The sequence below is a fragment of the Salmo trutta genome, chromosome 23, assembly GCF_901001165.1.
Source record: "Salmo trutta chromosome 23, fSalTru1.1, whole genome shotgun sequence".
Classification (NCBI taxonomy): Eukaryota; Metazoa; Chordata; class Actinopteri; order Salmoniformes; family Salmonidae; genus Salmo; species Salmo trutta.
The window spans coordinates 30,976,814-30,999,557 of record NC_042979.1 but is presented as its reverse complement, the minus strand read 5'-3'; the positions used below and the strand labels follow the sequence as shown (position 1 = coordinate 30,999,557).

The 22,744-nt window shown below is 44.0% G+C and overlaps 1 protein-coding gene across 4 annotated transcripts in view; it reads left to right on the top strand.

The window, feature by feature from the left end:
• LOC115159792 (disabled homolog 2-interacting protein) overlaps positions 1-22,528 on the top strand; it is a 99,948-nt gene extending 77,420 nt beyond the window's left edge. For 2 of the 4 annotated variants that reach the window (XM_029709847.1, XM_029709850.1), the window contains exons 10-14: positions 4,171-5,062; positions 14,318-14,452; positions 16,373-16,575; positions 18,640-18,727; positions 20,195-20,362. In XM_029709847.1, coding sequence (XP_029565707.1) covers positions 4,171-5,062; positions 14,318-14,452; positions 16,373-16,575; positions 18,640-18,727; positions 20,195-20,362 — 1,486 coding nt within the window. Of the gene's footprint in view, positions 1-4,170; positions 5,063-14,317; positions 14,453-16,372; positions 16,576-18,639; positions 18,728-20,194 lie in introns of all 4 variants that reach the window. The other 2 variants (XM_029709846.1, XM_029709848.1) reach the window with 2 other exon arrangements.
• The last annotated feature ends 216 nt before the right edge of the window (positions 22,529-22,744 follow it).

The following is a 22,744-nucleotide window of genomic DNA, read 5'->3' as shown; positions in this document are numbered from 1 at the left end:
GCAATGGTTAGCTGCTATTTTCATTGACTTGGCCAAAGCTTTTGATACGGTAGACCATTCCATTATTGTGGGCCAGCAAAGGAGTATTGGTGTCTCTGAGGCATCTTTGGCCTGGTTTGCTAACTACCTCTCTCAAAGAGTGCAGTGTATAAAGTCTGAAAATCTGCTGTCTCAGCCACTGCCTGTCACCAAGGGAGTACCCCAAGGCTCGATCCTAGGCCCTAGGCCCCACTTCTCAATTTACATCAACAACATAGCTCAGGCAGTAGGAAGCTATCTCATCCATTTATATGCAGATGATACAGTCTTATACTCAGCTGGCCCCTCTCCGGATTTTGTGTTAAATGCTGTACAACAAAGCTTTGTTAGTGTCCAACAAGCTTTCTCTACCCTTAACCTTGTTCTGAACACCTCCAAAACAAAGGTAATGTGGTTTGGTAAGAAGAATACCCCTCTCCCCACAGGTGTGATTACTACCTCTGAGGGTTTAGAGCTTGAGGTAGTCACCTCATACTCAAGTACTTGGGAGTATGGCTAGACAGTACACTGTCCTTCTCTCAGCACATATCAAAGCTGCAGGCTAAAGTTAAATCTAGACTTGGTTTCCTCTATTGTAATCGCTCCACTTTCACCTCAGCTGCCAAGCTAACCCTGATTCAGATGACCATCCTACCCATGCTAGATTACGGAGACATACGGTGGCTTTGGAAAGTATTCACCCCCTTGGCATCAATACTTTGTAGAGCCACCGTTTGCAGCAATTACAGCTCCAAGTCTCTTGGGGTATGTCTCTATAAGCTTGGCACATCTAGCCACTGGGATTTGTTGCCCGTTCTTCAAGGCAAAACTGCTCCAGCTCCTTCAAGTTGGATGGGTTCCGCTGGTGTACCGCAATCTTTAAGTCATACCACAGATTCTGAATTGGATTGAGGTCTAGGCATTGACTAGGCCATTCCAAGACATTTAAATGTTCCCCCTTAAATCACTTGAGTGTTGCTTTAGCAGTATGCTTAGGGTCATTGTCCTGTTGGAAGGTGAACCTCCATCCCATTCTCAAATCTCTGGAAGACTGAAACAGGTTTCCTTCAAGAATTTCCCTGTATTTAGTGCCACCCATCATTCCTTCAATTCTGTCCAGTTTCCCAGTCCCTGCCGATGAAAAACATCCCCACAGCATGATGCTGCCACCACCATGCTTCACTGTGGGGATGTTGTTCTCAGGGTGATGCGAGGTGTTGGGTTTGCGCCAGACATAGTGTTTTCCTTGATGGCCTAAAAGCTCAATTTTAGTCTCATCTGACCAGAGTATCTTCTTCCATATGTTTGAGGAGTCTCCCACATGCATTTTGGCGAACACTAAACATGTTTGCTTATTTTTTTCTGTCCACTCTTCCATTAAGCCCAGCTCTGTGGAGTGTACGGCTTAAAGTGGTCCTATGGACAGATTCTCCAATTTCCGCTGTGGAGCTTTGCAGGTCCTTCAGGGTTATCTTTGGTCTCTTTGTTGCCTCTCTGATTCATGCCCTCCTTGCCTGGACTGTGAGTTTTGATGGGCTGCCCTCTCTTGGCAGGTTTGTTGTGGTGCCATATTCTTTCCATTTTTTAATAATGGAATTAATGGTGCTCCGTGGGATGTACAAAGTTTTGGATATTTTTTTTATAACCCAACCCTGATCTGTACTTCTCCTCAACTTTGTCCCTGACCTGTTTGGAGAGCTCCTTGGTCTTCATGGTGCCGCTTGCTTGGTGGTGCCCCTTGCTTAGTGCTGTTGCAGACCCTGGGGCCTTTCAGAACAGGTGTATATATACTGAGATCATGTGACAGATCATGTGACACTTAGATTGAACACAGGTGGACTTTATTTAACAAATTATGTGACATCTGAAGGTAATTGGTTGCACCAGATCTTATTTAGGGGCTTCATAGCAAAGGGGTGAATACAGATGCACGCACCACTTTTTCGTTTTTTTTATTTTTTTTATTTTTTGAAACAAATTCTTTTTTTCATTTCACTTCACTAATTTGGACTATTTTGTGTATGTCCATTACATGGAATCCAAATATAAATCCATTTAAATTACAGGTTGTAATGCAACAAAATAGGAAAAACGCCAAGGGGGAGGAATACTTTTGCAAGGCACTGTAATTTATAGATCGGCAGGTAAGGGTGCTCTTGAGCAGGTAAGGGTAAGGGTGCTCCTTACCTGCCTTACCTGCCTTACATGTTCTTTACCATTCGGTCATCAGATTTGCCACCAATGCTCCTTATAGAACACATCACTGCGCTCTATACTCCTCTGTAAACTGGTCATGTCTGTATACCCGTTGCAAGGCCCACTGGTTGATGCTTATTTATAAAACCCTCATAGGTCTCACTCCCCCCTATCTGAGATATCTACTGCAGCCCTCATCCTCCACATACAACACCCGTTCTGCCAGTCACATTCTGTTAAAGGTTCCCAAAGCACACACATCTCTGGGTTGCTCCTCTTTTCAGTTCGCTGCAGCTAGCGACTGGAACGAGCTGCAACAAACACTCAACCTGGACAGTTTTATCTCAGTCTCTTCATTCAAAGACTCAAATCATGAACAATCTTACTGACAGTTGTGGCTGCTTTGTGTGATGTATTGTTGTCTCTACCTTCTTGCCCTTTGTGCTTTTGTCTGTGCCCAACAATGTTTGTACCATGTTTTGTGCTGCTGCCACGTTGTTATTATGTTGTGTTGCTGCCTTGCGATGTTATTGTCTTAGGTCTCTCTTTATGTAGTGTTGTGTTGTCTCTCTTGTCATAATGTGTGTTTTGTACTATATTTTTTTATTTTTTTATTTTTAATCCCATACCCCGTCCACACAGGAGGCCTTTTGCCTTTTGGTAAGCCGTCATTGTAAATAAGAATTTGTTCTTAACTTGCCTAGTTAAATAAAGGTTAAATACTGTAAATACAAATGTAAAAAAAAGTCCTGTTGGGTTGCTGTTTCAATACCATATGTCCCGTTGTGTTGCGTTTTGTAATGGCTGTCGTAGAAAGGGGACCAAAGCGCAGCGTGTTGAGTGCTCATAATGAATTTATTATTTTAACACAGAACACTACAGAAAATAACAAAAGTGAAAACGATCAGCTCACAGTACTGTCAGGTACATAGACTAAACAGAAACAACTACCCACAAAAACAGTTGGAAAAAAAACCTACTTAAATATGATCTCCAATTAGAGACAATGAGAGCCAATTGCCTCTAATTGGAGATCATCACCCTAAAAAACATAGAAATAGAAAAACTAGAACTAAACATAGAAATAGAAAACATAGAATAACGCAAACCACCCCCTGTCACGCCCTGACCTACTCTACCATAGAAAATAACATCTTACTATGGTCAGGACGTGACACGTTTTCTATACCATGTGTCCTGTTGTGTTGCGTTTTCTATACCATGTGTCCTGTTGGGTTGCTGTTTCTATACCATGTGTCCTGTTGGGTTGCTGTTTCTATACCATGTGTCCTGTTGGGTTGCTGTTTCTATACCATGTGTCCTGTTGGGTTGCTGTTTCTGTACCATGTGTCCTGTTGGGTTGCTGTTTCTATACCATGTGTACTGTTGGGTTGCTGTTTCTATACCATGTGTCCTGTTGGGTTGCTGTTTCTATACCATGTGTCCTGTTGGGTTGCTGTTTCTATACCATGTGTCCTGTTGGGTTGCTGTTTCTGTACCATGTGTCCTGTTGGGTTGCTGTTTCTATACCATGTGGCCCGTTGGGTTGCAGTTTCTATACCATGTGTCCTGTTGGGTTGCTGTTTCTATACCATGTGTCCTGTTGGGTTGCTGTTTCTATACCATGTGTCCTGTTGGGTTGCTGTTTCTGTACAATGTGTCCTGTTGTGTAGGATGAGTGCAGGGCTCCCTTGAAAAAGAGGCCTTGGTCTCAATAGGACTCCCTGCTAAAAGGTTAAATAAAACAAAATTGGGGTTTGACACTTAACTTAAGTTTCCTGTGTGGGCTGAAGGGTTTGACTGGTCATGTTTTCATGTTTGTAAGGAGTAATAGATACAGCATCATCAACATCTTCCTCTATCTTTCTCTCTTTCACTCATTCCCTCTCTTCTTCCCTCTTGTCTCTCTCTCTCTCTCTCTCTCTCTCTCTCTCTCTCTCTCTCTCTCTCTCTCAGGTTGGTGGACTTCACCCGGTTACCTTCCCCCACCCCGGAGAACAAGGAACTCTTCTTTGTCACCAGGAACGCTGGGATCCAACCCACCCCGGCCCGCAGCTCTAGCTACTCTGAATCCAATGAGCCCGACCTGGGCATAGCCAACGGCAGCAAGAGCCTGTCCATGGTGGACCTCCAGGACCCCCGCAGCTTAGAGAGCGGCCCAGGCCCTGGCCCCTCAGACGGCCTGGGAGAGGGCATCGTTCCTGGGGGAGTGTGGTCGGCCCGAACCCCCCAGGGGAACATCACTGGAGGTCCTACTCTGAGAAGGCCCGTCCAGACCCCCACCACCCCCGGATCGGAGAGTGCCCCAGGCAGACCTGCTCAGCTTCTAGCCCCCCTGTCCTTCCAGAACCCTGTCTACCAGATGGCGGCAGGGCTGCCCTTGTCGCCGCGGGGCCTGGCCGACTCGGGTTCTGAGGGCCACAGCTCCCACAGTTCCCATAGCAACAATGAGGATGGGCCAGGAGGAGGAGGGGGGATACACAACTCCTTCCTGAACCACGGAGTAGGAGGTGGGGGGAGCAGCGTGGAGGAGTTTGCCCGTCGTTCGGGGGAGTTCATAGGCACGCGGCGGCAGCTGTCACTCACAGAGGCCCAGCACCAGCCCACCGTACCCAGACAGAATAGCGCCGGCCCCCAGCGCAGGATAGACCAGCCCCCTCCACAGACCATTATCACCAGGGGCCGCACGCCCCCCAACCTGCTCAACAGCGGGCCCTACCCGCGCCCCTCCAGCAGCAGCATGATGTCATCCCCCGACTGGCCCGGCAACGGGGCGCGGCTACGGCAACAGTCGTCGTCATCAAAAGGAGACAGCCCAGAGACCAAGCAGAGAGCCCAGCACAAACAGGTAGTGCACTCAGACAGTAGTACAGACACACACCCAGTTAAAAACACACACACACACAAACACACTCAACATACACTAGTACAAAGGAGTGTGTATGTATGGGATAGCGAGGTTATTTGCTGCCAGCCATGATGGTAGCTTCAGTGAGGGCTGCAGGGCTTTGACTGTCTGGGAGGTTCATCTCATACTGTATCAATGTAAAACAACATCATTCGTTCCTCAATTTGTTTTCAGGCTAAATTAAGCTTAAAATAAATAAATAACGCTCTGTTACGGAAAGCTTCCACTAATACCACTTGATCACATGATCCATTGCATGTTAACAATGCCTGTATATGTGTGTGGGTGGTGTCTGAGCTCTCCTGTTATTCTATCTAATCAATGACAGTCATTGGAGCAGCCAGTGTGTATTAGTAGTGATCCCATGTGTCTCTGCATAGTTAGAGGTGGAAGTCTAATAGCACAGGATCACTGGTAAAGTTCTGTATGCGTAGGCCTATTGCTTCCTGGTTATGTACTAACACAAGATGGATGTGTTTTTCTCAGAGTTTTGTAATTATTAGCATTATGATTATTTGTGAATGTGGTTGAATCAGGATTAGGTCATTAGATACAGCAATGTCATGCAGAGTTACATGCATGTATTTTATCAAGTCTCAAGGCTGGTTTATGGTTAGCTTATCATCAGCAGTTCATAGTAATGCACTCAAATCTTGCTGAGATGTGTACATGTGTGGCTGTGTGTATCGCTGTTGGGAGTTGTTATAGTGTAATGTTTCTGCTACCGTCCTCTGGGCTGTTAAAGATGACCTCTTAAGAAGCAGGTCACTGATAGGCTAGCTGGTCAAAGATTGCCCCCGGTGATCTCTGGCCTCAAGGTGACAGGAAGGACATTTATATTCCCAGTTCCCACAATGCCCTGCTCTACTCTAGGGACCGATTGATTGGTCAGCTTAGTGATTGACTGACTGGTGTAGCCCAAGGGTTAATGGGTTTGTCATGGAAACGAGATGGACGCCATTCAGAATCAGAATCACCTTTAATCACTGCCAAGGACATTTACACATACTCAGAGTTGTACTTGTTGATATTGTGCTGCTAGTGATAGACAACATTTAGAGACAGAATACAGACAGCAGAGTTTAAAATAAGTTTACATGCATTATATACAATTAGGTAGAGTGAGCATAGAGCTACAAGAGAATGAGCAGATATACAATATACAGTGGGTATACGGTTGAAATACAGTGGGTATATGGTTGAAATACAGAGGGCATACGGTTGAAATTATGTGAGTATATGGTTGATATGCAGTGGGTATACGGTTGATATGCAGTGGGTATACGGTTGATATGCAGTGAGTATACGGTTGATATGCAGTGGATATACGGTTGAAATCCAGTGGGTATACGGTTGAAATCCAGTGGGTATACGGTTGAAATACAGTGGGTATACGGTTGAAATACAGTGGGTATACGGTTGATATAAAGTGGGTATACGGTTGATATAAAGTGGGTATATGGTTGATATACAGTGGATGTACACATTTACAGTATCAGTATGAATATCTAAATGCAGAGAGATGAACAAAGTGCACACAAGTTTAGTGCAGTTATTTTGTGTACTGTTCAGAGATGGATTGATGCGGTGTGCACCATAGAGAGCATAGTCCTTTAGTCTCTGTGGATGGTGAGGGCCACAGCACAGGGGAAGAAACCTTTCAGGTGGTGGGAGTTCATGAGTGACCTGAAACGCCTTCCAGAGGGGATTTTCTGGATGTGGGGTGACCGGGTGGGAGGGGTCGGGATGATCTTTCCTGCACGCTTCCTTGCCCTGAAGTCTTGCAGGACCTCGATGGAGGGCAGGTGGCAGCCGATGACCCTCTCTGTAGACTGGATAATGCATTGCAGTTTGCCCTTGCAGCTGGCAGACTCAGACCCAAACCAGACTATGAAAGAGGAGGTGAGGATGGACTCAACGATTGATGCGTAAAACCAGATCAGGATTGTCTGGTAGATGTTGAGTTTTTTCACCTGCCACAAGTAGTCCATCCGCTGGTGTGCCTTCTTGGTGACCTCTGTGATGTTGTCCTCCAACTTGAGGTTGTGGTAGATGATGGTCCACAGGAATCTGAAGGATTCAGCCATGCTAACAGCTGAGCCATCAATATCGAGGGGGAGAGATGGTGGGAGGCGTTTTCTGAAGTCAACCACCATTTCAACGGTTTTGTCTGTGTTGAGTTCCAGGTTATTGCGACTGCACCAGGCCACCAGCCTCGGTACATTGACTTATCGCCGTCGGTGATGAGACAGACCAGAGTGGTGTCGTCTGCAAACTTGAGTAGTTTGACAGATGCGGTGCTGGAGGTGCAGTCATTGGTGTAGAGTGAGTGAGTAGAGGTGAGAGCATGCATCCTTGCAGCGCTCCGGTGCTAAGGGATAAAGAGTCCAAAAGGTGTTTTCCCAGCTTAACAGATGGAGCTGGACAGGTTCAGCTGGGAGAGTTTGTCTTGTAGCAGTTCTGCGATGATGGTATTAAATGCAGAGCTAAAGTCCAGAAACAGTATCCTTGCATATGTCTTTGAGTTATCGAGGTGTTTGAGGATGTAGTGTAGCCCGTGTTGTCTGCGTCACCCTCCACCCTGTCGTGTCTCTGGATATCAATAAATGTGAAGAATGTTATTTTATCAAATCAATTCTCTGTAATTATTATTACGTGATTAAACTAATCATGTACATTTGATTAACCTCTCTGGGCTAGGTGGGACGCACCTACTCAACAGCCAGTTGAATCCCGTGGCGCGTTATTCAAATACCTTAGAAATGCTATTACTTCAATTTCTCAAACATATGACTATTTTACAGCATTTTAAAGACAAGACTCTCGTTAATCTAACCACACTGTCCGATTTCAAAAAGGCTTTACAACGAAAGCAAAACATTAGATTGTGTCAGCAGAGTACCCAGCCAGAAATAATCAGACACCCATTTTTCAAGCTAGCATATAATGTCACATAAACCCAAACCACAGCTAAATGCAGCACTAACCTTTGATGATCTTCATCAGATGACAATCTTAGGACATTATGTTATACAATACATGCATGTCTGTTCAATCAAGTTCATATTTATATCAAAAAACAGCTTTTTACACTAGCAGGTGACTAGCATGTGACTAGCATTCCCACCGAACACTTCCGGTGAATTTACTAAATTACTCACGATAAACGTTCACAAAAAACATAACAATTATTTTAAGAATTATAGATACAGAACTCCTCTATGCACTCGATATGTCCGATTTTAAAATAGCTTTTCGGTGAAAGCACATTTTGCAATATTCTAAGTAGATAGCCCGGCATCACAGGGCTAGCTATTTAGACACCCAGCAAGTTTAGCATTCACCAAAGTCAGATTTACTATAAGAAAAATGTTATTACCTTTGCTGTCTTCGTCAGAATGCACTCCCAGGACTTCTACTTCAATAACAAATGTTGTTTTGGTCCCAAATAATCCATAGTTATGTTCAAACAGCGGCGTTTTGTTCGTGCGTTCAAGACTCTATCCGAAGGGTAAATAAGGGTTACGAGCATTGCGCATTTCGTGACAAAAAATGTCTAAATATTCCATTACCGTACTTCAAAGCATGTCAACCGCTGTTTAAAATAAATTTTTATGCCACTTTTCTTGTAAAAAAGCGATAATATTCCGACCGGTAAAGCCTGTTTACATTCAACGAGAGAGAAAGTAAAAGCATGCTATCCCCTCATGCACGAGCCTCGTCTAATGGCCCTCTGATAGAGCACTTGCCAAACGCGCTAGTGTGTTTCAGCCTGGGCCTTGAATTACGTCATGCAGCTTTTTCCCGGGTTCTGAGAGCCTATGGGAGCCGTAGGAAGTGTCACGTTACAGCAAAGATTCTCAGTCTTCAATAAATAGAGGCAAGAAGAACAACAACTTGTCAGACAGGCCACTTCCTGGTCAGAATCTTCTCAGGTTTTTGCCTGCCATATGAGTTCTGTTATACTCACAGACACCATTCAAACAGTTTTAGAAACTTTAGGGTGTTTTCTATCCAAAGCCAATAATTATATGCATATTCTAGTTACTGGGCAGGAGTAGTAACCAGATTAAATCGGGTACGTTTTTTATCCGGCCGTGTAAATACTGCCCCCTATCCCCAACAGGTTAACTAGGAAGTCGGGGCACCACGGAAAATCTTACAAAGATTACAAAGTTATAATTTTCTGAATATAACTCTTTAGATATTTTAATATCTGATATATTAGTCTTATATTAATTAATTATTCTTTACCTTACGTCAGTCTCATTTCAAACGTGGTAGAATTCTTGTTTATCTGCACGAACGCAGCCTAAACCATGAATCATCCATACACCAATTGGCTTAATCATTTAATTACTAACTAAATAATCACAGAAATGCATAAACAAACAAACAGTAGATATTGTTTTCTAACAATGATAGGGAAGATTCCCTGGCTAATCCGATGTGACGGCTTGGTATACAAAGGAAAGGGGGTGTGGACTGATAAAGGAGCGGGAAAGACAAAATGGATCACTACACACAGTGGATAATTATAGTCATTGAAATGCTAGTCCTTTGCACATGAACGGTCGTTCATTCGGGAATAATTGCAATACATATATTTACGCCCAGGTGTCGTTGTTGTCTTCTCTATTGGAATCGTTGGTCCGTCTGCTGGAGAGTCAGTTCATCAGAGAGTCTCTGGTTACTTCCCCAGAAGTCACAATGTGCAAGGATCTGACGCCGGAGATGAGAAGCAGGTACGGGAGTCAAACATTTATTCAGGAACACGACAGGAACAGCATCAGCACACGGGTAAACAAGGACATATGACAAACAATCCCGAAGCAGGGAACAGAGCTAGGAAACAGACAGATATAGGGAAGTAAATTACACAAGTAATTGAGTCCACGTGAGTCCAATGAGCGCTGATGTGCATGACAGGGAAAGGCAGGTGTGCGTACTGAAGGTGGCTTGAGTGTTGGGGAGTCTGGCGCCCTCGTGCGCCAGAGGGAGGAAGAGCGGGAGCAGGCGTGACACAATGTCTTTCATGGGGGTAGATTTATCAGCGGCTCCTGATATTGTCTGTTGTAACGGATACGTCAGTCATCCATTGTTCTTAGAATAGATGTTTCGGCGGTTGTCGGTATTTGCATCCTAGGTTTACAGAATTTAGTAATTAGTATCTAAGATTTGTTCTTATTCTGAAGGGATCGATAGTCTCAGAGTTGAACCATTTCTAGCCGTGTAGCCAATGCTCCAGGTGGTATGGTTAGGAATTCAACAACCATTGCAACCTTAGCTTACACCGGGGTTTGCGTGGTCTGATGTGAATTTCCTCAGGAGGGGGTTTTATTCGTAACAATAGAAAAGGCAGTTCCATGACACCAGATCATGTCTATGCTCACGGGGGCGTGGCCGCTGACTAGTTACACATTACATCGTTTCACAAATAGTTTCATCTTTACTCATTAATTTTATACAAGAATTAGATGCAAACCTCATAACTGAGGCACCTGTAAAAACAGAGTTAGGGTAATGTGGCTGTATTGTCTTTCATGAGGTCACAAACATGAAACAAAACGGACCGGGTCATAGCTGGCTTCTCCACCGACCGTTTACACATTCTCCAAAATAGGAGTATTATTTCATTCTCAAATTCTAGTAGAATTGGGCTGGAGAATCCCTTTGTCTTACTGTGAAACTCTCTCTCAATTGCATGGTCAGGGAGAGTCTCTGTGGTATTTACGACCTGGGGCAATTAAACCTGGGTTTAGGAGAGAGAGAGAGAGAGAGAGAGAGAGAGTGAGAGAAAGAGAGGGGGAGGCCACGATCTACACCCAGAAAGGGCCACGTCATGACAGCCCTCTCGGGGATTTGTTAAGCATGTTGTTTTTAATGTTGTCTTTCTTCCTCTTTGAATTCCATTAGAGATACATGATACATAACAGGTGGATTAGAGAGAGACATTGAGAAAAAAATCTATGCTTGATTGAGTTGCTGTCTGGCTGCACTAACTGGTTTTCAGCTCTGTCTGGTGATGCATGTATTTTTAATAGAGCAATGCTATACTGAGGAGATTGCAACTATAATTGTAATCCGTGTAACACAGCTGTAATCAAACCTGACTAGGTACAGTTTATGAAATGATCCTGTCTCAATCCAGTGTAGAAATGATGATATTGTACAACCTCAACTAACATCACATTAACATGTTACTAACTGACTGACTAAACAGACGCACATCACATATCCAGTTGAAATCTCTTGCCTGTCTTGACCTTGATATTTGACAATGAAATGACGGAGCAACATTTGAGCTAATATATTTTAATTCATTCAGTTCACCATATTTGAGATTCAATTACAGATATTCAGTCCTTTTCAATGGTGTCAGTCACCATAACTGACACATCTAATGACACACACACACACTCACACCAGGATTTCTGTTAGGAAAATGTGTTGACGGACAAGATTTTCATTTACCGGCCATTTGAGAAATGTACCTGACCCATATGCATTGGGTGCATAACCCATTAGGGCTTCCACCCACAGTGCTCGGAAGAACAGAAATCACATGTAGATTATGGTAATGCATCTTAACAGAACACACAACTCGTGTAATGAAGCAGCCAATAAAACGTCATTTTCAAACATTTGCCAAAATTCGTTTTTGTTCACTTATGAGATTTGTAAAAAAAAATTCACAGTCTTTTGTTTGGAATGCTCCAGGTGAGCAATGAGCATGTGTCTGGTTTCTCTGTCCTGATAATGTTGAGGGAGCGTGTGCGCCTGAGCAAGCATAGAAATACCTGGACTGCTGTGCAGAAATGTAGGAAAGTGTTTCTAACATCCATTGCGAATGTAAGCTATTTCAAAAATCTTTCCCACAATCTCCTGTCGATAATCACCAATCCTAGCCTAGCCGCCAATCCAATCCTAGCCGCCAATGGATCACGGTTATCAATGTGTCCATATGGCAGAACCTGGTGATCGCATTAGTTTACTTTTAACTATTCCATTTTTATCATTTTAATTCAGATCAATGATTTTGAGAAATGAAAACTTTCTTATTGAAATTAAACTGTTCCACGAAAATGTGCATATGAAAATCATAACTGGCACGCAGAATGGTAGAAACTTGAAACTCATGCACTGCCTATGAAGTTTTATAAAATAATTGCCTCCACGTTTCCATGGTCGGATTTTGCCTATAGGCTACTTTGAAGCAAGGTAAGACATGCCCAACAATATGAAATAAAACATTCAGGTTTCAAACAATTAAGTATGTTTTCAAAATGCATACTTCCACCAGCTCACATTGTAAAGTGGTGGGTGACGCACTGATAGCCTGTTGCCTGCACTTGAATGGTGAATGGGAGGCGCTCTTCAATTACCAGTTGAGAAATTAAAAATAATAGCTCATTTTAATGATGCACCAAAACTGTTAACACGCAATTGCATGTAGAATTGTTGTGTAATGAATGGACTTATAAAAGCATATGTTTTACTCCAGTAGACCGATAAGCATGACGGTCAAATGTATTTGCATCAACTGGTATTTCCATCAATGAATAAAAAGCATTATTTTGCAATGGGATTTTTTTATCGGGTCATTTTGGCCAGCAACAGTTTTATCGGCTTTTCGGTTTTTTTCATCGGCCAAAAGGCTTTTAATAGATTTTTATTAGCCAAAGGTCAATTGCCTGCTAACAGAAACCCTGTCACACTCTCTCTCTCTCTCTCTCTCTCTCTCTCTCTCTCTCTCTCTCTCTCTCTCTCTCTCACACACTCACACACACACACACACACACACACACACACACACGCCACTCTGCTTTAGTGATCACATTATGTGTTCTATACATTCCATGTGCATTTCAAGCTTATTCCTGTGTGTATATACTCTGTATGTGTGGATGTACACTATAAATAAAATAGTATGTGGACACCCCTTCAAATTTGTGGATTCGGCTATTTTAGCCAAACCCATTGCAGATAAGTGTATAAAATCGAGCACACTGCCATGCAATCTCCATAGACAAACATTGGCAGTAGAATGGCCTTCTTGAAGAGCTCAGTGGCTTTCATCGTGGCACCATAGGATGCCACCTATCTAACAAGTCAGTTTATAAAAATTTTACCCTGCTAGGAAATTGTAAGTGCTGTTATTGTGAAGTGTAAACGTCTAGGAGCAATAACGGCTCAGCCACGAATTGTTAGGCCACACAAGCTCACAGAACAGGACCGCTGAGTGCTGAAGCGCGTATAAATCGTCTGTCCTCGGTTGCAACACTCACTACCGAGTTCCAAACTGCCTCTGGAAGCAACGTCAGCACAAGAACTGTTCGTCTGGAGCTTCATGAAATGGGTTTCCATGCTCAATGCCAAGCGCCGCCTGGAGTGGTGTAAAGCTCGCCGCCATTGGACTCCAACGCAGTGGAAACGCGTTCTCTGGAATGATGAATCACACTTCACCATCTGGTAGTCCAACGGACATATTTGGGTTTGTCAGATGCCAGTAGAACACTACCTGCCCCAATGCATAGTGCCAACTGTAAAGTTAGGTGGAGGAGGAATAATGGTCTAGGGCTGTTTTTCATGGTTCGGGCTAGGCCCCTTAGTTCCAGTGAAGGGAAATCTTAACCCTACAGCATACAATGACATTCTAGACGATTCTGTGCTTCCAACTTTGTGGCCACAGTTTGGGGAAGGCCCTTTCCTGTTTTAGCATGACAATGCCCCTGTGCATAAAGCGAGATCCATGCAGAAATGGTTTGTCGAGATCGGTGTGGAAGAACTTGACTGGCCTGCACAGAGCCCTGACCTCAACCCCATCAAACCCCTTTTGGGATGAATTGGAACGGTGACTGTGAGCCAGGCCTAATCACCCAACATCAGTGCCAGACCTCACTAATGCTCTTGTAGCTGAATGGAAGCAAGTCCCCACAGCAATGTTCCAACATCTAGTGGAAAGCCTTCCCAGAAGAGTGGAGGTTGTTATAGAAACAAAGGGGGGACCAACTCCATGATTTTGGAATGAGATGTTTGACGAGCAAATGTCCACATCCTATGGTTATGTAGTGTATGTACTATGTACCGTATGTCGGTGTGTGTGTACCATATGATGTGTGTGTGTGTACCGTATGACGTGTGTGTGTGTCCTTCTCGGCTCAGCTCATGTGTGTGTTGTGTTGGTTCCACTAGGCCCCCTCCCCAGTGAAGCCCAATGCGCTGGACCGTACGGCTGCCTGGCTGTTGAATATGAATGTTCAGTATGTAGACCATGAGGGGATGGACCCCGAGTCCAGAAACAGAGAGGATCTCACTCAGGCCGAGAAGGTAACGTCACAAACCAAACTCCACGTAACCTCCCAGTACCCCTGTTCTCAGCACCCACCCTTTAGACACCTCCTCTCCACCCAACCCTCAACACTACCCCCCACGCACTTTAACCAGCACTTTCTCTACTCCCCTCAGCTTCCAATGTCAAGCCCTCACTCCTACCCTTAACCCTACCCCCTTACAACTTACAATCACTCACAATAAACCTGCATCTCTAATAACAGATACTCCGTTTGTATGGTCAAAGGATTTCAACCAGGTATTCCTAGACTCTTACAGTCAAATTGTGAATGTGAGTGTGTATGTCCATGTGAGTGTGTATGTCCATGTGAGTGTGTATGTCCATGTGTGTGTGTCCATGTGTGTGTGTATGTCCATGTGTGTGTGTATGTCCATGTGTGTGTGTATGTCCATGTGTGTGTGTATGTCCATGTGTGTGTATATGTCCATGTGTGTGTATATGTCCATGTGTGTGTATATGTCCATGTGTGTGTATATGTCCATGTGTGTGTATATGTCCATGTGTGTGTGTATGTCCATGTGTGTGTGTATGTCCATGTGTGTGTGTATGTACATGTGTATGTCCATGTGAGTGTATATGTCCATGTGTGTGTGTATGTACATGTGTATGTCCATGTGAGTGTATATGTCCATGTGTGTGTGCATGTCCATGTGTATGTGTGTGTGTGTATGTCCATGTGTGTGTGCGGGAGAATGCTTCCCGCTTCTGCTGCTGCTCCTTCACCTGCTTCTCATCCCAATGGCTGTCAGCTCTCAATGCTTTGATTGGCACACACACACACCTCCACTGCCTATTGGCTGTCACGCACACCTCTGGTGCACATCATGCTTACATGATTTTATGAAGCAGAAAATAAGAGAAAATAGGGGATTGACAGTGAGCAGCACTTATTTTCATAGCTTTATTCATATTTCATGTTTGGTCCAGTGTTCGTGTGAAGGACAGCGTTGAGTCAACTTTTTTATCATATTCTCTGGTGAGGTGTGCTCCGTTTCTACCTGGCCGACCCCGCTTCCCTTGAATGCTGCTGAAGGAGCCCGGATGTGTGTTTTATTGAAGCCAGGCAGGATTTGATTACACTCCTAATTTCTCAGACAGCACCAACCCTCTCCTCTTCAGGACCGCTCACAGGTCCGGAGGGAGGTCAAGGGGAGCTTTTCCCGGCTTATTCCTGAGTCCAGGGCTTGAGCTGCGGAGGTTGAATCCTTCTCCCTCTCCTCCTTCTCTCTTCTGTAACAGTACTCAGCTTAAGTCCCCAGTTTTAGAGGTTAGGGATCAAATTCGAGTGCTGGTGGGATTTGGGACATGGAAGGAAAAGAGACTCATCTCTCTCAGGAATACTGGTGGCTTAGAAAAGTTGGAAGTTTTACTGTGAGTGTTGGCTAATGTCTACTTACAGTCTTTAACACTTCCACACGTATAATCCTGCCCTGTCCAAGTTTCAGTTTCCCTTCAATATTTGACTGTTTAAAACTTGAAATGGAACCAGGTGCACAAAAAAATTATAAATTGGATAAGAAGCAAAAATGGTAAGGAAATCATGGAAATGAGTTGATACACCTGTCAAGGTCTATCTTAAGGACCACTGTGATGAGGAGAACATTGACAACGATTATTGTGATGATAACAATGCCGGTTATTGCTCTCTTCACTGACCACCTCTACCTAGAAACAACAGGACAATTGAATGGGCCAGGATGGGTTGGTGCCATTGACATAAGTATCGGTTTCACATTGTTAATGACGATGATGATGATTATGATGTTAATAAAATCTCTCTCTCTCTCTTTCTCGCTCTCCTTTCTCTAGTACCAGCAGGAAGTGGCTGTATTGTTGTTGAAGATGATTCTGACTCTTCCTTTAACCCTATCTGTCTCCTTTAACCCCCCCCCCAGTACCAGCAGGAGATCGTGGTCCTCCAGGAGAAGCTGCGTGTGTCGGTCCAGAAGCTGGAGGAGTACGAGGCTCGTCTGAAGGGTCAGGACGACGGTGCTCAGAAGGTTCTGATGGAGTACCAGGCACGGCTGGAGGAGTCTGAGGAACGCCTGAGACGACAGCAGGATGACAAGGACCTCCAGATGAAGGGTATTATTAGCAGGTACATAAGGTGTGGGGATTAGACCCTTTCCAGACTGGTGAAAGTAAGAGAAAGAGAGAGTGAAAGATGGAGAAAGAGAGAGTGAGAGATGGAGAAAGTAAGATAGAGAGTAAGAGATGGAGAGAGAAACAGAAAGAGAGAAAGATTTGGTAAGAGAGAGCAAGCATACGCAGAGCGAAAGAGGGGGAGAGGGAGTGTATGCTAAGAGAGAGAGAGGGAGACAAAGGGAGATGGATGGGTGATGTTATCTGCTGTGTGCTCCTGATGTTATCTCCTGGTCTGTGATGTTAGAAGACATAAAGCTTCTATGTTCCTTTCAGATCCGTGTCACACTGAACCCTGCTAACTCAATTAGAGCCGACACACACACACACACACACACACACACACACACACACACACACACACACACACACACACACACACACACACACACACACACACACACACTGACAGACACAGACACAGACACAGACAAGCACACAAGCATACACTCACACACAACTCAATACATACACATTTCACAAACTCAATTCAAGTGAATGTACTGTTATCCATATTTCTAAAACGCCTTGCAGACAAGAGTGCCGAGATGCACACACCTCTCACAAACTCAGTTAGAAGTTGTACACCCCTACACACACCTCTCACAAACTCAGTGAGAAGTTGTACACCCCTACACACACCTCTCACAAACTCAGAAGTTGTACACCCCTACACACACCTCTCACAAACTCAGAAGTTGTACACCCCTACACACACCTCTCACAAACTCAGTTAGAAGTTGTACACCCCTACACACACCTCTCACAAACTCAGAAGTTGTACACCCCTACACACACCTCTCACAAACTCAGTGAGAAGTTGTACACCCCTACACACACCTCTCACAAACTCAGAAGTTGTACACCCCTACACACACCTCTCACAAACTCTGAAGTTGTACACCCCTACACACACCTCTCACAAACTCAGAAGTTGTACACCCCTACACACACCTCTCACAAACTCAGTGAGAAGTTGTACACCCCTACACACACCTCTCACAAACTCAGTGAGAAGTTGTACACCCCTACACACACCTCTCACAAACTCAGAAGTTGTACACCCCTACACACACCTCTCACAAACTCAGTTAGAAGTTGTACACCCCTACACACACCTCTCACAAACTCAGTGAGAAGTTGTACACCCCTACACACACCTCTCACAAACTCAGTGAGAAGTTGTACACCCCTACACACACCTCTCACAAACTCAGTGAGAAGTTGTACACCCCTACACACACCTCTCACAAACTCAGAAGTTGTACACCCCTACACACACCTCTCACAAACTCAGTTAGAAGTTGTACACCCCTACACACACACCTCTCACAAACTCAGAAGTTGTACACCCCTACACACACCTCTCACAAACTCAGTGAGAAGTTGTACACCCCTACACACACCTCTCACAAACTCAGTGAGAAGTTGTACACCCCTACACACACCTCTCACAAACTCAGTGAGAAGTTGTACACCCCTACACACACCTCTCACAAACTCAGTTAGAAGTTGTACACCCCTACACACACCTCTCACAAACTCAGTTAGAAGTTGTACACCCCTACACACACCTCTCACAAACTCAGAAGTTGTACACACACCTCCTAAATGCATAGCAGACCAGCAGTCCCAAGAGACCCTCATTCTAATAACTATATTAAACATATTATACTCTACATACAGATCTAAAGTACTAACAGACCAGCAGGCTCAAAATACCCCTCTTATAAACTCAGTTCCAGTCTGTAGTCCTGCCAGACTAGTGTGAGCCAGAGTAACACACAGTACACACAGCACACACATGATTCTGTTCTGTATCCACATACTGCACCTTATTTCATACGCTGGGTGTCTGTTCTGCTTTGTGTTGCTAATGTCCCTTTAACTGTGTGTGTGTGTGTGTGTGTATGTGTGTGTCTGTGTCTGTGTGTGTGTGTGTGTGTGTGTGTGTGTGTGTGTGTGTGTGTGTGTGTGTGTGTGTGTGTGTGTGTGTGTGTGTGTGTGTGTGTGTGTCCAGGTTAATGTCGGTGGAAGAGGAGCTGAAGAAAGATCACAATGACATGCAGGCTGTGGTTGACTCCAAACAGAAGATCATTGATGCACAGGTGAGAGTCAGTCACATATACAAATCCATACAGTCAGCTTGTTGACTGTTTAAAGCCCCATAGGGCCCCCGAGTGGCGTAGCGGTCTAAGGCACTGCATCTCAGTGCAAGAGGTGTCACTGCAGTCCCTGGTTTGAATCCAGGCTGTATCACTGTATCACATCAGGCCGTGATTGGGAGACCCATAGAGTGATGCACAATTGGCCCAGTGTCGTCCGGGGTAGGCCGACATTGTAAATAATCATGTGTTCTTAACTGACTTGCCTAGTTAAATAAAGGTTAAATAAAACAAATCAAATCAAATAAATAGAGAGAGCAGGGCGGTCCCTAGTGTCATGAAACAGTACTGCAGGTCATTATAAACATCTTAGAATGAGTTGAGCACACACACACACACGCACTTCCTGTTTGCAATGTTTAAACCTCATGTAGAGAGACTCTTGGAGAATATCCAGAAGCCCATGTAGCTCCTAGTCAACTGTGCACAATATATTGGGATGTATTGTTATGTGTGTACATCCGTCCCTGTGTGTGTGAGTGTGTCGTCTGCTACAGGACGTGAAGGCTGACAGAACATGGAAATACATAGAGATGTTTAATTCAAGCTGTCAGATCTCTGTGGCAGTGACTAGGCTCGGATGGCTGAGCGCAGCACGACTCTTCGCTTTAGTCTTACAGACTAACTAATATCTACATTTACATTATTCTCCCAGCCTGTCTGTCGACAAGCGTGTTGAGACAAGGTGACTCATTTTAACTGTAAATTCTGTCTCCTCCTGCTCTGTGTTGTAGCATTTTCTGATCCAGACATGTTGCATACACACAAACTTATGAGTTATGTGAGTTAAACAAAGTTGAATAGATCTAGTGTTAAAAAACTCCTCAATGTCAACTCACAGACAGCGATGCACACACACACACACACACACACACACACACACACACACACACACACACACACACACACACAGCTCATCCGCACAGTAAAGTAATGGGAGTTGAGTGTGGAAACAAACTGGCAGTGGTAAGGCAATGAGCCGCTCCCTGAGTCAACAGACAGAGAGCATGAATATGGAAAGCTCATTAAGGAGAGAGGGAGAGAGAGAGAGGAGAGAGAGAGAGAGAGGGAGAGAGAGAAGAGAGAGGGAGAGAGAGAAGAGAGAGGGAGAGAGAGAAGAGAGAGGGAGAGAGGTGAATAGTGAATAAGAGAACACCTCAGGGGGATGAATGCGACAGGACTATAGATGATTCAGTTAACCCCGCACACAGACACTAACAGGAGCAGGAAACTACAATAAAATGTTTCCATGAATGTGACTGCTTGTCTGGCTGTCTAGTTGTCTGTGTACTTCACCACCTATCTTTGCACAGGTCTATATTTGGTATCTCAATCGTTGCTGTCTACCACTTTCCTCCGTCTCTACCTCTCTAATCCAGTGTTTCTCTCTCTCTCTATCTCTCGCTGCAGGAGAAACGTATAGTGTCTCTGGACGCGGCCAACGCCCGTCTGATGAGTGCCCTGACCCAGCTGAAGGAGCGCTACAGCATGCAGACCCGCAACGGTATCTCCCCAACCAACCCCACCAAGCTCCAGATCACTGAGAATGGAGAGTTCAGGAACAGCAGCAACTGCTAGAGTCAAAGAGAGAGAGAGAGTGTGTGTGTGTGTGTGTGTGTGTGTGTGTGTGTGTGTGTGTGTGTGTGTGTGTGTGTGTGTGTGTGTGTGTGTGTGTGTGTGTGTGTGTGTGTGTGTGTGTGTGTGTGTGTGTGTGTGTGTTGGCTGGTGCTTGTAGAGGACACTTCCTTATATGGACACTACATGGTGAGGAGAATGTGAGTGAGGAGACCACAGCCAGGAGCCAAGCGAGGAGGTGGGACTTCAGTTTGACAGACAGCAGACCAGGAAAGAGACAGCAAATCAATGGACAGAGCTGAACACCAGATGTGCCCTGCAGAGGAGAAGCCGGGACAAGCTGTAGATATGAACTGAACTCTCCGTCAATCAATCGACTTGGATGTTTCCATTGGATGTATGCAGTTGCTGGGACAATTTCAGGCTCTCTTCCCTAAAGCTTGGGTCAAACCACTATATAATCAACACATTGTCTGTCAGATAGTCACCCAAAACCTCTTTACTCTCCTCTTCTCTTCTTCTCTGTTCTCCTTTCCTCTCCTCTTTTCTCTTCTCCTCTGTTTTCCTCTCCTTTCCTGACCTCCTCTCCTCTCTTCTTCTCTCTGTTAGGAGCAGGTTACGTGGACCTTGTACAAAACAATAACAAAAACAATGGTTTATTTAGATCTTATCTCATTCTTTTAAAAACCAAATAGGAGCTTTGAAATATTTTTTGTCCAAACTGATTTTTAAGTCCTTGAGTGTGTTCCAAAGTGCCCCACTATCCCCTACCCCCATGTCCCCTACATAGTGCACTTTGTGAAAGTTATTGGTACATGAAACGCCTTAAGTAAGGAACACACCTCTACTTTGTCCTTCAGCCCCCTTCTTCCTGCCATAAAAGGCACAACTTATAATACTGTGGATTTGTAAAGGAATAAATATATTGTATAAATACATCACGTAATGTATTATAAACCCTAAATAATGAACTATATGTGAGACTATATTAATGATATTTAATATAGATGTATGCATATTTATTTTTTTCCTCTATAAAGTATACATGAGATATAGTTATATTTGATCATGTCAAATATGAAAGCAGCCCGTTCCAAGGAGTGGCTGGTTGAGCATTTGAGGTGTATTTTTCCTGTTTGAAAGACTGCAGCTATACTGTGTATTATAGGGCATAAGGGGAGAGACTGCACACTATGCAGTGAGTAGCACCATCAACAGATGAAATAGTTAGAATGCTATTTTATTTCTTCTTAACCTTTAGTTTATCCAGGTTTTCTAGACAGACCTGGTTGGGTCGAGGTTTGCTTTAGTCCTTCATCATTAATGTTGAGTCAACGTTGAAACAATGTTGTATGTTGGTTGTGTGTCCCTCTGCATTTGGAGCCATAGGACTGGCTCATTGTAATGGCTGGAATGGAATGAATGGAGTCAAACATGGTATCAAGCACAGGGAAACCACATGTTTGACTCCATTCCAAAACTCCATTCCAGCCATTACAATGAGCCTGTCCTCCTATAGCTCCTCCCACCAGCCATGGTTGGTCTCATAGCCCCTGTCATACAAGGAGAGAGAGAGTTGTGTTGTTTAACACAACATTATACTATACACTGGACTGGCGTCGGTCACGTGACCTCACAGATTAGAATATTACTTTTTCTTAAAACTCTTAAGTAAGAATGTTACTCTTAAAACTCCTGTTTCCTAATTAATGTCAATGAAGCATGCTGCATCGAGACTGTGACCCCCACTTCGCTTTCAAGCATCTGTCTCTCCTCTATCTCTCTCCTCTTCTCCTTCATTCCCTCTCCCTCTCTCTCGCTCTTCTGAATGTGAAGATGCTACTCAAACACAGTTGGTCTTAATATTGGGTGTATAAGTCCTTCTGAATGATCCTATAGCTGCTGTTCGGCTCGCCCCCACCAGACATTTCAGCATCTATATTTGGTATATTTTTCTATTCCTTTTTCTTACCTTTACAGATGAATTAATAAGAGTGATGAAATCTGCATGCTTCATTTTGGTGCAATAACCAATGGTAGCGCCAGACTGTATCAGCTTTTGTTTTCGGTTGCCAATATAGGAAGATGATGAACTTTATGAGTTGCTGCAGAAATAAACATATATAATATGTGATTATATATCCTATTATATACAGTTTCCAGTCAAAAGTTTGGACACACCTACTTATTCAATGGTTCTTTCTTTATTTTTACTATTTTCTATATTGTAGAATAATAGTGAAGACATCAAAACTATGAAATAACACATATGGAATTATGTAGTAACCAAAAAAGTGTTAAACAAATCAAAATATATTAAGTAGCCACCCTTTGCCTTGATGACAGCTTAGCACACTATTGGCATTCTCTCAACCAGTTTCATGA